This window comes from Narcine bancroftii, chromosome 3 (assembly GCF_036971445.1).
Source record: "Narcine bancroftii isolate sNarBan1 chromosome 3, sNarBan1.hap1, whole genome shotgun sequence".
NCBI lineage: Eukaryota > Metazoa > Chordata > Chondrichthyes > Torpediniformes > Narcinidae > Narcine > Narcine bancroftii.
In genome coordinates this window covers 89,270,304-89,286,473 of record NC_091471.1, presented here as the reverse complement: position 1 = coordinate 89,286,473, position 16,170 = coordinate 89,270,304, and the positions used below count along the sequence as shown (strand labels likewise).

The 16,170-nt window shown below is 40.2% G+C and overlaps 1 protein-coding gene across 3 annotated transcripts in view; it reads left to right on the top strand.

Moving 5' to 3' along the window:
* The first annotated feature begins 4,335 nt into the window (after nucleotides 1-4,335).
* Nucleotides 4,336-16,170, top strand: part of adamts6 (ADAM metallopeptidase with thrombospondin type 1 motif, 6) — a 293,482-nt gene continuing 281,647 nt past the window's right edge. For all 3 annotated transcript variants that reach the window (XM_069924504.1, XM_069924503.1, XM_069924505.1), the window contains exons 1-3: nucleotides 4,336-4,682; nucleotides 5,159-5,523; nucleotides 6,447-6,618. In XM_069924504.1, the coding sequence (XP_069780605.1) occupies nucleotides 4,586-4,682; nucleotides 5,159-5,523; nucleotides 6,447-6,618 (634 nt within the window). In that variant the 5' untranslated portion in view covers nucleotides 4,336-4,585. The remainder of the gene's footprint in view (nucleotides 4,683-5,158; nucleotides 5,524-6,446; nucleotides 6,619-16,170) is intronic.

The following is a 16,170-nucleotide window of genomic DNA, read 5'->3' as shown; positions in this document are numbered from 1 at the left end:
AACACCCTTAATTAGCAACGTCAGACACACCGTGACCATTGAACAAAGACCGCATGCGAGCTGGACAGTCATTCTTTTCTTACTTTACTATGAGAATGGAATCCTTTTTTTGAAGGTTGGTGTAGGTTGGACTCCCCAATGCCAGTTCCACCCTGACTGAACCCCATCGTCCCCCTTCACGTGACGCATAGCACATGCGCAGAAACTGGGCCGTGAAAAAAAAATGCATCTGCATTTTTTTCACTGACGTAAGTACGCTCTGGAGTTTACATCGGATTGCCAGATTGCAAGTCTAAACTTGGCTGAAGGCCGGTAGCCAGATAGGACTGTTTTATATACTTTATTGTATTGCCTGCCTTGCTTTTGCAACTGTCCCATAGAGCTTTGTACGAATTCAGCTGCCTGGGAGAGGAGTCACTTGGGGGGGGGGGAGAGTCTATGTTGCTTGGTGGTAGCTGATTGCATCCCAGTTTCTGCCAAGTCAGTAACTTCAGTAAGCTCCCCCCGCCCCCCACCCCCCGCCACCCCTACCTTCTCCACCCCCCTCCAAACTGCAGGACTCTGTTCTGGATGAAAATAACTTGTGGTTTCGAGAGAGTAGAATTGGTTGGTACGGATCGCCAGTGTGCACGGTCTATTGTTTGAAAGCTGCACTTAAAACCTTCCCAGAATGAAGATGAAAACGGTAAAGGCTATTAGTACAATTTTTCAGACCCCTTTGTCTCTCTTAAAGTGTTGATTTACTACTGAAACGCACTACAAATTGCATTGTAAATTAATAGGTTTGGACACTGAAGCATTTTCAATTATTTCACTTTTTGGCTGAAAATGTTCTGCACTAAAGAAATCGTTTACTTATGTTTTGTGAAGAAATATTTGAAACCTTAATTTGGCAGATTATCTCCTGGTGCATTTTAAGTAAAGGATAGTTACATTTCGCGTATGGTGTCAGGAGAGAGACGAGCGCTGTGCAGAGTAGTGTTCTTTGATTTAATGTGTACCTCGTGTGGTTTGTGGGGGTTATTTTCAAAGGTATGAAAGTGGGAAGAGAGAATGTATAGAAAGCATATATTCAATTATGTATTTAAAACCGAAGCAATCATTGAAAGTGTGCAGAAAGGCACAGTCTTTGCAATTCTTTTATTGTTGCAGAGACGCTTCTTTTTATTTGAACTGCCGGTGTAATGTATTTGGGCCAAATGCCAACTTGTCTGGGTCACACACGCGTTTTATCTAAATAGATTTGAGCTGCTGTCTGGGAATGGGCTGCTGAATGTTACTTTATATCAATGTACGGAGACTATTCCATTTCCCCTGCTGTATTAAAATTTTTAATTTTCTCTTACTTTCGACGTTGAAATGTCGACGTTGAACGACCAGCTGTGCGCTGTGTTTTTGTAGTGTCTAGCCTTTTCGTAGCTCCTTCACTGAAAAATTTGGGATTGTCCAGCAGAAATCTGACAGCTCCTGGAAAACTTGGCACGACGCAGGAAACACAGTACAGGTCATAAAGCCAAACCTGGCTTTGGTGACGTCTGCAAAGTTTGGTTTTCTTTCCAGAGTCTATCCGTTGTGTGATTTCCGTCTCAAATGTGAGATGAAAAATGTTTTGCCATGATTGTATCGGCGGTCATATGTCTTTTTTTGTGAAAGAAGAAAGTCGATTTTTTTTTTCGCGCTGAATACTGATGTTAGTTGGGGGACGTTTTATCTCTTGATTGTAATGGTAATCGTTCAATAAAAGGAGCAGTTCTGCAACTCCTTTTCAGCGGGGAACCGCAGACTTTATATCCTTCGGCGGAGCTACTGCCCCTCCCCCTTCACTCCATAGCAACATCCACATCGCACTTGTACCACCGCTGCGGTTTATGGTGCGCTCTCGTCTGGACTCTCAAACGCTTCCCGTTTTAAGTCTGGGAAGGGCCTGGGTGCGGGCGGGGGCTTCCAGCGTATGCCAAGTTTTGCATACCGATGGATCAAAGAACGTTTGTGTGGCCCCGTGGCTATTGTTGATTTGGTCGGTGTTAACTGCTGTGCAATAATGTCAAACCCAACAAGGAGTGGCAAAGACTTACCGAAGCAGAGCAGATGGTATTTAGGTATCTGCAATAAATTATTCACACCATAATTTATGCCCAATTTCTTCAGATTCGCAAACCCACTCTTATTTTGACGTTTTCTGCCATTCTACTTCATGCTGAATCGCAAATGATTACATTTCCACCCTTAAAACAACTGTTAGCACTTGCCAATGAGGTATAATCTGGATTTTCTATCAACAGTGATTGCCCGTCCCACGTCCCGTCTCAATTCTTTTTCAAAAATATTTTGAAAAAGGATCATGCAGACGGAAGCGAAACCTTGACCAGGTGACCGCGACATTCAGCGGGCCAGGCAGCATCTCCGGATGGAGAAATTAGAGTCAGCGTTCCTGGAGAAGGATTGGAAATATTAGCCCTCTTTTTCCACAGACGCTGCTTACCTGCGGAATGTTTCCAGCACATTATTGGTTTTTATTTCTCATTCTAACATCTTTTTATCTTTATTGTTTTGATTTTCAGACTGCGTTCATCGCTCACTAAAATGAAATAAGAATAAGTTCGCCCGAAAAGAACAGTATTAGCTCTGGATGTGGAAGCAAAGAAATTCAGGCCACCGTCCATGTTTGCACAAGAGTGTGCTGTGGGGTTGTACGAGCAGACTAAGGAACATTCCCAATGGAATAACAGCAAAAAACTGCCAGAAATGCTCAGCTGGTCTAGTAGCATTGTGAAGAGAGAAACAGTTCCTAAAGTTTCATCATCAGAAAAGTTTACTCAATTTATATCTCCACAGATGCTGTCTAGCAAGCTGATTATTTCCAGCGTTTTCTGTTTTCATTAAAGATTTCCAATCTGCAGTTTTTCCTCCATTCAGGCTTGATGGAATATTGCAAAGAGGATGTGTTTTGTAGCAGGAAATTGGAGAGGGGAGAGTGAGGGACCCCTACTCAATTTTCAGTGTTCTCATTCTGGATACTCAAAGCATTATCCTTCACCTTTCTTTCAATTTTCCCCAGCTACATGATGTCCATTCCTTTTGTTTACAGTACTTTCCTCTTTCTTTTTACACCTTGACCTGTTCCTTCTCTCTTCAATCTGGCCTCTCCTTGCACATTGTCTTGTTTTCCGGACTCTTCAATCCATTCACCATTTTTTAAATTTCCCTCCCCGCCTCCTAATTTTCTTAACACTCACTTCTCATCCTTCCTCTTTATTACTTCCCTCCTCCACATTCTTACTTTCCATTTGCTCCCTCCCCATTCTCTTCCTCCATTACCCATTGACTGTGTAAACTCTCCTCTTTTCCCATCTTCCCAGTTTAGTTTCCACTCTCTTTTCTCATTCCCTTCACCCTCCATATCTCCCACCAGCTACCCTCAAACCCACTCCTAATTTTCTCCCACCGCCCACTCTTGGTGTCTCCCCCCCCCCTTACTTGTCCACTGATTGCAAATTGCTTTCTCTTCTCCCAACTCCATCCCAAACAATAATTCAGTCTTTGCCCTGCTGACCAAATCTTTCTTCCTCACATTTACTCTTCATCCTCCCTATTCCCCCGTCCACCTACCCTCTGGACCTCTCCCTCTTTGGCCACCCCTTAATTTCCATTCACGCGATTCCTCACCTCCCTCCTTCTGACTTTTCTCCCTCGTTACTTTGACCGGCGTCCTCTCCAGTTCCAGCATGTTCAGGCAGTGATGGGAGGCCGACGACTCTGGTCGGTGGTCCGGTCAGCAGACGTCCTGGTGATGGGAGAGAGAGAGTGGTGGCTTTGCCGTTCATTTGTTTCCTGTTGCTCCCATTTGCTGTTGGGACGGTTGGTGTTGGGCTCAAGGAGAACCAGGGAGGAGCCGAGCACCAGAACTTTTAAACGCAGAAGAAACCCTTGGGTATCATTCGGAAGTCGATGGGAATGACCAGGAGGTTTGCTGCCAGTCCCGACCACTCTTCCCTTCGAGTAGGATGGCATGCAATCTCCAATGTTGTCTGCAGTCAACGAACCCAGGGCGTTGTTTTGAAGGTCGCCAAACTTTAATTGGAGGGGGAGAGAAGAGAACGTGGGGTTGCTCCCACCTGTTTCATGGGCTCTGCATTCAGACTTGCCGCAACGTCATTCTGTTAGCAGGAACAGGTCAACTGAGGCTCCAGCCGTCGAACAGTTGATCTATAAAGATTTGGTTTATTTTCATACAAACCTTCATAAATCAACTATTTTAACAGCGGAGGCGTCCGACACAAAAAGGGCATAACTAATTCAGGGTGTTCCCCCTCTTTGCAGGCCTACGGATGACTGAGTCCAAACGCGCAGCCAATGAGAGTCGGTGCTGAGGCTCTCGCGGCGTTGCTGCTGGCTTTGGGCGCGGGGATGAGTGGGCACGCAGCCTGGTCTAGGGGCTGCCCGGCCATTCGGCGCTGAGGCGGCGCCGCCGCCGCCGCCGCCGCACGGGGACGCGCCGAGGACGCGGCGACTCATGGGCTTGTCTGGAGTCGAGAAAACCGCCTAGCTCAAAGGTAGCCGCACGCAGCTTTGGGTTCACCGAATTATGGAAATTTTGTGGAAGACGGTGACTTGGATTTTGAGCCTCGTCATGGCCGCGTCGGAGTTTGACAGTGACACAAGGCTTTCGTACAGTTCTCAAGGTAGGACCAACCTCAGGGCGGGCACGTGCCTCGCAGCCTTCGCCCACCCCACCCGGCTTTTGTTGGCCCAACCCCACTCTCGCACAACGATTTGACCCATTGCAACCGCACCACACGACTGGAACGACCTCTGCACCGAATTGGGTGCGGTTGGCTCTCGATGAACCCTTTTGGACATGACATGCTTGCACCCACATTGTTAGGACCGGTACGGTTCACGGCAGATTTGTAGCAAATCATGCAGTCGACAGGTTGCTCTGGACTGTTGGTATATTCTGCATTACCGCTGATTCTGCCCTGACTCAGTATAAATGTGCACGAATTCTGATCGATATGAATGCTGGGTTATTTGATGTTGCTAATCGCCTGATCTTTTGAAAAGACTTCCCTTTGATTGTTTTAGTAGTACTTTGTCACGACCTTTTGTTTTTTTTCTCTCTCCTTCCACGCCTCTTCCCTCCCTTGTGATTTCAAAGAGGAATTCCTTTCTTATCTTGAACATTATCAGCTCACGGTTCCTGTCCGAGTGGACCACAACGGAGATTTCCTGAACGACAGTGGGGAAAACTATGGGCATTCAAGGCGGAGGAGAAGTTCAGATGATACACCGCGAGATCCAACCGATTCTAAATTATTTTACAGACTGTCCGCCTATGGAAAGCACTTTCACTTAAACTTAAGTTTAAACACTAAATTAATCTCCAGACATTTTACCGTAGAATATTGGGGAAATGAAGGTCCAGAATGGACACACGACTTTATTGATAACTGCTATTACGTGGGATATGTAAAGCATGAGCACAGCACCACAAAAGTGGCTTTAAGCAACTGTAATGGTCTGGTGAGTAGAACATTAAGCTTGATTGTCCATTTTGGGAAGCTGTTGTAATCATTTGGTTGCTTTGTTTCGTCAAGTATAAGTTGTTATCAGAATCAGCCAGAAATCACTGCACTGATGGAATTGTTGCAGGAGAGAAAACATAAGCAGCTGTCCCGCTGTAGGAAGCACATGGCTAATTTGCATATGATCCACCGCAGTGGGAAGGGTAGCCAGATCTTAAAGAGGCAGGTCCCTTTCACTGGCCTCTACAGACAGAATGTTATTCAGAAGCAAGTAGAAAAATCGAAGTTCCCGTGTAGCGTTCCATAGTACAGATTTCTGAATCCAGTAGTTTAATTCAACAATATTTTTTGGCGATATTGTAAGAACGCATGAGTTGGAAGATTCATTAGCTCCCCATTTGTAAATGATGTATGTCTTATCATAACAAAGTAAGGGAACAATGTGTCTCTGCTAACTTAGAAGGAATATAAACTACAGTTTTGCTGCTTGGGTGGTTACTCTTCCTTAATATTTTAACAACCTTAATTGGTTTGGATGTAAAAAAAAAAACTATTGCAGATAACTATTAACCGAAGCAGTGCTGTGGAACCTCTAGCAAAAAAAATCAAATACTTAGTAGCAAGATGAACACTATTTGAAAGCAGTGTTGAAAGAAAAAACTATCAATTGTCCAGATTAATATTTTCCAATTTTATTTTTGTGGATAATCTCCTTAAGTAATATCAACAAATTGCTACAATTTAATTATTCACTCTTTTGTCACAACTTAAAATACATGTACAAAGTGTAGAACTTTAAACTTATGCACAGTTCAGATACATCTCTATCTTGAACCTTTAGGAAAGCTTTTTTTCTCTTAATTAACAAAATATTAAATGTTTTTACCTGCAGTAATAATAATTTGTTTTGTTTTCCCCAAGCATGGTGTTATTGTAACAGAAGAAGATCAGTATTTCATTGAGCCATTACAGAATATATCTAAGGACAATAACAGTGACTTTATATATGGTGAAGGCCACCCTCATGTTGTTTACAAGCATTCCTCCATTCGACAAAGACATCACAGCAACATGTCAAATTGTGGAGTTTCAGGTAATTTACTTGAGATTTATAGGAGATTGTATTAAAATGTAATCCTTTTCTTATTATGAGATGAGTATTTAATTGGTAGATGTATGAAGTTGCAAAACTGAAGAACACACAGATATAATTCAATTGTTTATTTGTAATACTGTGTAAATAGCTTTGACTCAGCATGACAATATTTTGTTAATTTTTTTTATTTTGGGTAATATTATCTGCATTTTTAATGCACTTGACTGAACCTCGTTGATTGAAAAGCTTTTAGAATATTCCTGGCAATATAGTGCTGGAAGATATTCAAGATTTAATCATTCAATTTTCTGTGGACTCAGTACTACTGCCTTCATCTCTGGGGTGGAAGTGTGTGGACTCAAACTCTAGCCTAGCATCATTGCTAGGAACTCACGGTATGCTGCACTATATGAGTCTATTAAATGCCATGTTGAAATGACATACAAGATGGATTTAGAAAGAACCATAGTACCATTGTAAAGAAGGGCAAGGAATTTCTTCCCAGTGTTCTAGCTAGCATTTATTCCTCAACTAATAACTCTAAAGTAAACTAGCTAGAATTGTAATGTGCTACATGCACTTGTTAAAGTGATGCTATGTCAGTTTAGCGTGATTAAACAACGAATTTTTTCTCTATGATGTGGCATGGAAATCATAGAGATTTCAAAGGAAGTATGTCAAAGACCGGATTGATAAGGTGGGGAAGGGAGGGAAGCCAAAAAATGATATTCTGTGAAAATTTCAAGAGCCACAGGGCAGGATAATCAAGCAATTGGGTGTAGAAACAATTGAGGGAGAAGTGTCAAAGCAAGCGGTGGGGGGACAGTTTTGCTGAAAAATGAGTGGGGTAAGATGATTGGCAAGGAGAATTTGGGTAGAAGTGACCCATAATAACCAATGCTTATCTTCCTGGAAAAAGATGTAAACTAAATAATTTTCAAACAATTTCATTGTGCTTTGCAGCTGAATATCTAGCTGCGATTTAGCCATTGCCATTTATATGAGTTGATTGCTTTGGATGTTGCAATGGTAGCTATGTTTTAAAAGTATATTATTGACTGTAAATTGCTTGAGAATATTCTGAGGTAAGGAAATTGCTTTTTTTATCAGACTTTTTTTCAAGGACCTTTGATTTTTAGTGGCAATGTATTTATTTTTAAAATCAAGTTGTTAATTGTTTACCACTTAAATTAGTGAAATGTTTATTCTTTACAGAGCAATATAAATATGCAGAATGATATGTGGAAGATCATGCATTGTCCAAAACTTTAACCTTTTAATAAGATCCTATTGTGGCCAAATGGGATTAGTGTCGATGGGCAGTGAAGGTGGGCTGGGGGGTGGGGTGTCCTGTTTTTGTGCTGTACAACTCAATGACTCTTGGGCACTTGTTGTAGGGTGCATTATAGCATTTATGGTCAAACAGAGTCAGTAAAGTGAAGGATTAATTACAAATGCAGTGCTCCATAGGATTAGAGTTTAGCACAGTCATTTAGGTTAGTGCCAGGAAGTACTTTATCATAGTATAATGAGGATCTGGAGCTTTCCCCTGAGAAACTTGTGAAGTTTGAGTAACTTAAAATGTGAAAACTACAATGAAAAGAAACATATAAAAATATTAAGGGATAGGTAAACATGGTAACTAAATAGAGTCAAGACACAGATACCAGCTATGGTTCTATTGAAAAGTGGAAAGGGCTTGGGGAGTTAAATGATTTACTTCAGTTTCTTTGCTCCAATGACCCTTGTGTTTATTGAAATTGAATTAGGAGTCCAAACACGAAGTTATCTTTGCTTCATTGAAAGTTGGAAGATATTTATCATGGCTCATCCCTTCGTGGGTGAAGATGAACATGATGCCTTGTAGCTCTTCTGCCCTCACAGAACTTTTTGTAGTTGTTGGCACATTGTGATGTGCCACTGCGAATCGTGGAACGCCATGCAGTGCAATTTATTTTGTGAGGCCCTCCCAGTTAGTATGGTTGATGAGGAATGACTGGAGATCGCACTTGATTACATCTTTGTAGTGAAGACGTGGGCGGGCAACAGGGCGGGGAGCATCTGATAGCCCACGGTAGAATAATGCAAACTTGTTAATATACTTGTCTTAAAGGTGAACGTGATTTGAACTATCGTGGAATGGGAAAATAGCATTGTTACACATGAATTGTGCCATGACAAATTTGATGTCTTAGATATAATTGGAGAGTGACAAAATAATAATAGTGAACTCTTTCTGCAGAATGCATAGAAATCCATGCATTCATTTTCACCTGTGTCAGCAGGGAGGAGGAACATGCTGGATGGGGAAATGGCAGGATGCAGTGTGGGGTTAGAAAACTCAGAGGTTGTGATTAATTCTCAAATATATTGCTTTTGAATCTAGTTTTTTTTTAAACAGGGAGCAAAAACTTCAAATATCAACAACTGAAGGGAACTTTGCATGCAAATACTGTTCCTCAAATTGCTGTAATATCCTTTACAGCTGTATGCTATTACATATTTAGCAAAGTTTTCAACTTTAGCTGTACAAAGCATATAAAATAAAAACTTCTGCACATGATTTCCTATGAAAGGAAAATTGGGTGCAGTTTTTAAGAGGGCACCAGTTTGATATTCATTTTTTTCTCGCTGAGTTGAAAGTTTAGTCTAATATTATTCCCAGATATTTAATCACAGTTACAATCTATAATGTAGCATTTGCCCAGAGTAAACAAGGATTGTTGCATTTGGATGATAAAGGTTTTGAATGACTTTGTTCATTGTGACTGTTTAAAAATAATCTGCCTTGAGTGAATCAGAAAATTTGCTGAGTGTCTGAAGAATGATTCTCCTCTGCCACTGAAATGTTTGCTTTTTTTCTCCCAGTCTGAAGAATTGTGCTCCTTGATCTCCCAAGGTCTCAGCTGGTTAAGCCTTTTAGCAAATAAGTTCCCTGAATGCTGGAAACACTGGGGATTTTCAGTAAAGAAAGAATAGCAGGATCGCTAAGCCAACAGCAAACAGCAGTAGCGTAGATTTTTATGAATACAGTTTCCTTTCCAATCTAAGTTTAAAAAAATAAATTTAAATTTAGACATACAGCACAGTAAAAGGACCTTACGGCCCATGAGCCTGTGGTGCCCAATTACACCCATTTGACCTACAACCCCCGGTACGTTTTTGAATGATGGGAGGAAACTGAAGTTCTCAGGGAAAACCCACACAGACACAGGAAGAACCTACCAACTCTTTGCAGACAGCGTGGGATTTGAATCCCGGTCCCAATCGCTAGTGCTGTAAAAACATTGCTCTAACCACTATGCTAACTGTTCTGCCCATCTACACTATCTGTGCCGCCCATCTAGTATGGAAAAAATTGCATCAAAGGCCCCTATACATTAAATTTGCATTGCTCCACATTTTTCAGGTTCAATCACCAAAAATTAAAGCTATGCATAGTTTGTAGACTGTGTAATTGTGCAGAATGGGATAAAATTCCTCTAATATATGATACATCTGTATATCAAATATACATATTTATTGGGATCAGGACTGGCATACTTAGCCAATTTGGTCTTAGGAGAAATATAAATTAATAGTTGACAGACAAGGAAAAAAATAGGGCATGCCTTCTGATTTGACCACCACCCTAAAGTAATACTCACCACAGTGACTTGAGGCATCTCTAAAAAAAAAGAGGAGAATCCATGGTCAGAGAACCCCAAAAAAGATTAAAGATTATTTAGGCTTTGGGCTGAATTGTGGCCTAAATCATTTAAGGTTGAAAAGAGGTGCCAACTATTGGTACGACCTCTTCACAAAGTCACTGGGGCCTCGCAACCCTACCTGCCTTAGTGTCCTTCGATTCCTGACTGATATTGAAGCCAGAGAAACTGGAAGAGCTTCTGGACTACGTCTTTAGCTGTCATTTACATGAAGCTGGGCAGTGACGAATTCCTTGCTACCACAGGAAATGGAAAATCTTATTCAGAATGAGGGTGTCATAGTTAGATTTCCTGCCAATTCTTCTATTGGTACTAATATTGGGGAAGATGAGGATTTCTGGATGAAACATGGTCTAAAGTCAATCTAATTTACTTACTACCATCTTGGTAATTAAATGGTGAAGTGTTGACAAACTTTAACATTAATTATAGTGATCAATCTTGATCAATTAGTTGAAAACAAACTTGGACATGAGCTTTGGAGACTAGAGAAACAAAATTACTTGCCACATCCATGCTCATTGTACATGCTAAATAATACCTAATCCTACATTTTATTTTTGGAGAATGATATGAAAAAATATCACATATAAACTTTGTTAAAATAAAGAACTGTTACAAAGCAGATTATTTTTTCTACGATTGTTGAGTATTCTCATTTTAAATTATGCCTTTCCTTTGATGTGCACAATTCTTGTTTTTCCATTATAGTTGCTTTTCTTGTTTAACTTATGTAAATTTATAATGATTAAGTTATCGTGTCCCAATTTTTTGTGTTCAAGAGCATAGAACAAGAAAATGCATTCAGCCCATGAGGCATATTGAATCCGCAATGTAAAACCTCTCTATTGAGGATTCTGTCCATTCCAGAGGACATTCAGGAGAAGTATTAGAACAAATTCTTCTTACTGAACAAGTGCTAAGCTGCAGAAAACCAAACTAACATAATAATATTTTTGTGGTATCAGATCCTTGGGAATCTCCTGTTGCAAAAGTAATTTGATGACCTTTGTCTCCATTTATCATTATTAACTTGAATCTTGAAATTCAACCATTATTTTGTGAAGATACTAGTGCACATTATTTCTGATATTTAGTTTAAGAGGTGAAACATTTTGGTGTACTTTTTGACATCACTGTTTCCATCAAATGGTTTGTCAGGGAGAATAATTACCACACGATGGTTGTTGTTTTGGTATTCACATGTTGAAAATAACATGCTGCTGGAAATTCAGTAAATTTAACTACTTCTGCACTTTGTTTTAATCTAAAGTTATCATACCTGATATGACTCAAGGTTGTCTCATTATTCTTTGAGAAATTGAAAGAAGATTTTTAGCTTGGGATTCCATTTTAACTTCATTGGGGTGCAGTCTGGATCTGTGTGGGAGGTGTGGAGGTTTCCAAGGAAGTGTTGCAGATTGTTTAGTACTTGGAAAATTCCAGAGAAGTTCTTTGAATCACTTGTTTTGGCGTACACACACGCACACGCACACACACATACATTTTTGGATGGGAGAATTTTACTCTGCCATTGTGATGCTAAATGCTAAGAGTAGGGGAAGTAATGCAGGGTATTGAAGTTGTGGTGGAAAGATTGGCAGATGTGATGGGAGGCTTGTCGAGAAGGAAATGGAAAATCACATGATTTCAAAAGAGTGAGCTTCTATTTGGCCTTTCCCTTCAGATTCCTCCTGTTTTTGTCTGTTCATCTAATTAGGCATTTTCCTTCGTATAATTTTATGTATCTGCACACACTTTCAAATAACTAATGAGCCAGATCTTGGTCAAAATATAGAGAGCTTCTCCTGTTGGCTCTCAGAGGGAATGAGTTTTCAGGAACTTCCTTGACAGGTTGTGATGAAAGGCAATGCTGCATTCAATTTTTAAAATAGCTTTAATATTCAGATATATTTAAAATATACTTAAAATTAAATTATTTAACAATTTAAATAATTGAAATGTTTATAAACAAAAATATTTCAAATAATAATAAACAAACAACTTTTCAGGTACATGGATAGTAAAGGGTTAGATGGATATGGGCCAAGAACAGGCAAATGAGGTTCACTTGGTCAGCATGCATAGGTTGGGCCAAATGGCCTGTTTCCATGCTGTTGAACTCTGATTCTATGGCTCTAATTAAAAGCATTGGCCTAAAGTCGAATAAATTTTGAAATAAATTGCATTTTCTTTTTGTATCCTAATTCACAGACTAATATTTCCCACCCTGCAGTTAGGTCCAACCTGGCAGAGGACAAAAAGGGGATTTCTCCAATATAATGCAGGGTTTCCTGGACTTTGCCTTGGATAGCATTTTGACTCCATTGACAGAGAGTCTGACTTCTGCAGTTGATGGTTCATACTGTAAGTGGAAACCTGTCTTAATGAATGATAGCACTTCCAATTGTAACCACTGATGTCAGCCAGCTAGATTTAGCCATTGCTGAGATAAGGTGGAATGGTTAGCATAGTGGTTTGCGCAATGCTGTTACAGCGCCAGCAAGCCGGTTTTGACTGGGGTTCCAATCCACGATGTCTGTAAAGATTTGTATGTTTTCCCCATGTCTGCATGGGTATCCTCTGCGTGCTTCAGTTTCCTCCCACTGTTCAAAATGTACTGGGGTCGTAGGTTAATTTGGTGTCATTGGGCTTGTGGGCTGAAAGAGCCTGTAACTACGCTGTATGTCTAATTTAAAAAAAAATTACTATTTAAATAAATGTAAAAATGTTCATACCTTGATGAAAGTACTACATGAGCTATGTAGCCATATCAGCATATTGTATTCTACCTTGAAAATTTAATCAGTAGAATACATTTTGGAGACAGAGTGTACAATGTGCTGATGTGACTATGCAATATATTGGATGCTAACAAGTTGGGATGAAAGTATGCATTCAGCTGAGCTCTCTGCCCTCCACATTTTTTTTTACAAAATGTTTATTTTTTTTATTGCTTTTTTCGGCCCAACTAATCACCTCACACTTTTGGTAGCGAATTGGATTTGCCCTTTATAATCTGATTCTGTGAACATGCAAAGTATCATGTTTATAGTTCTTCGTGCCAACAATAGATTTTGATATCACTTTTTTTTCAATAAGCCTGACTATACCATGCACTAACTCATTGGCATACCCCTTAACACCTTTCTCCAATACAAGTAACACTTACCAGTGTTGCTTAGCTGGCTATTAACCAACTTTCCATCCATGCCTTTCTAATTTCTGTAATACTGTACTTATAGATAATCTTTCATAAAATAACATCATTGTACCTTCTGAAAATCTAGATACATTAAGTATTGTGTGTTCCCTTTGTTAGCCCATTATTGGGAGATACCAATGAATTTGTCAAACATGACCTGTCTAGAAATTTAATGCAGAATGTGCTTGATTTTTCCACTGGAGTTCTCAAAGGTCATTAAGTTTATCTTGGTGTTCAAATTCTAAATGACTGCCCACAACAGATAATAGCTACCATGTCATTGACAGTAACTGTCCCATATATAGGTCAAGCAAGTACCTTATATTCAAAGTTCCAAAGACTGAAAAGATCCAAAAACTGAAATTTTTTTTCACGCCGATGTGATGTCACTAGTGCAAAAATTTCAACACCTGATACTCTGTTGGCGCCAGTTTTATTACAATAACAGTAAAAAAAATTTTTAAATGAAATCTGTGCTTCTGGCTGGGAAGATGCCAAACGAAGCTGGGTCCAACTCTTCAGCATTGGCTGCAGTCAGAGTCCATTCTCAACATTGGGTGCGGTGCCGTCCACATCGAAGAAGTCGCTTTTGGCTCCTGGGCAGGAATGGGGACCTTGGACTCCCAGGCAGGAGCAGGGACCACAGGCTCCTGGGCAGAAGCAGGAAACCAGGCAAGAGCAGGGACTATAGTCGGTGACCGGCAGCAGCAGTGGGGAGGTATCCAGGACTAGTGGCAGAGATCAAGTTTTTTTTCGATATGTATTAAATATTATTTCTGCTCACACATATGAGCTGATGCAAATATTCTGCTGATGCTACTGTGCTATTTTTGGGTTTTTTTTGGTTTTGTTCCGAAAACCAAAAAAATCCCAAAAACTGAACAATGTCTGGTCCCTAGCATTTTTGATACAGGATACTGTTCTGTAGTAATACTATTAGAATAATTAAAAGCCATTCTCAACCTTTCTTTGGCTTTGCCCCCCCCCCTCAAGGACCCTGCAAATGTTTATGGGCTGCCTTGCCTGTGAAGCAGTCATTTAGTCGGTTTCTTTCGTACTTCTCTCCTACAGACTACATAAAAACAACCACTGTGGCTTGTGATAACAGAACAAACAGACAATTAGGAAATCATTCTTATTGAGTATGTAGGAAAGAAGAAAAAAAAATTAACATATGAAAATTTTTTTTTAGAGTGCAATGGTTTGTACACAATGAGTGTTTGGGGAACCTTAAGCATATTCCCGAGGATGTGAAAGCTTCATAAAAAGCACTTTAAAAAATAATTCATATAAAATGAAAATTTTAGTGAGATCCTTGAGCTCAATGTTCATAGAACATTACATTACAGCACAGTACAGGACCTATGGCCCACGATGTTGTGCAAATCTAGATATACCTACCAAAAAGAAACAAAACCGTTCCAACTTTATAACTCTTTCTTTCACCCACTTCCTCTTAAATGCCCTTGTTATTCCAGCCTCCACCACCTCCCCTAGCAATACATTCAAGCCACTTACAACTCGCTGTAAAAAAAAACCCTGATGTCTCCCCTAAACTTTCCTCCCTTTACTTTGTACAGATGTCCTCTGGTGTTTGCTACTCCTGCTCTGGGAAGAAGATGCTGGCTGACTACCTTATCCATGCCTCCCGTAATCTTGCAGCCCTCTATTAAGTCACTTTTCACTCTTCTTCGCTCCAAAGAGAAAAGCCCTAACTCTGCTAACCTTTCCTCAAAAGATGCATTTTCCAATCCAGACACATCCTTGTGAACCTTCTCTGCACCTTCTTCATATTTTCCACATCCTTCCTGTCATGAGGTGACCAGAACTGAACACAATATTCCAAGTGTGGTCTCACCAGAGATTTATAGAGCTGCAACATTACCTCACCCAATCCCGACTAATGAAGCCTAGCATGCCAGAGGCCATTTTAACTATCCTATCAACCAGTGTGGCATCCTTGAGAGATGTATGGATTTGGACCCCAAAGTCCCTCTGTTCTGCCACACTGTTAAGTATCCTGCCATTAACCAAGTACTCGGCCTTCAAGTTTAACTTTCCTGTGCAAGCTTTTTGAGGTCAGGCTCCAAATTGGATCGTGATAGTTGGAGGTCACCTCTTGTTGTGATATCAAGTCTGTTCCTGGATTTTGTCAGGAAACCACCTTGCTGAATCCATATTCAACTAAATATGTTGAGGGAAAGGCAATGAAAAATATTTCAACCTTTTCGCATAGTTTTGTAAATATATTCAGCAAATAACTCTTAACCCCAAGATCTTTTTGAAATTGATTGAACTTGTGGCATGCAATTATATCACTCTGAAGATCAATTGACCTTTGAATTTCTGTGTAACCTCGGTGCATTATTCCTCAAATGGATCTAACATCCAATATGGGATACTGAAGTTTAACAGGCCATTAAATTTTTCCTGCAGGTCTGTGTGTATTTGCTCTAGATGTTTCACACAAACGGTAATGTCATTGACCTTCAGTACCTCTAGGTTCGTGTTCAGATTTGGAAATTGTAAAAATTCCCAAAGTCTGATAGACCGAGCTTTTTAAGGAAAGAAACAATGGCTTCCTGACTATCAATGCGGTTATTATGTTTATCCTGTGACGTCTCGTTCAATAAATTT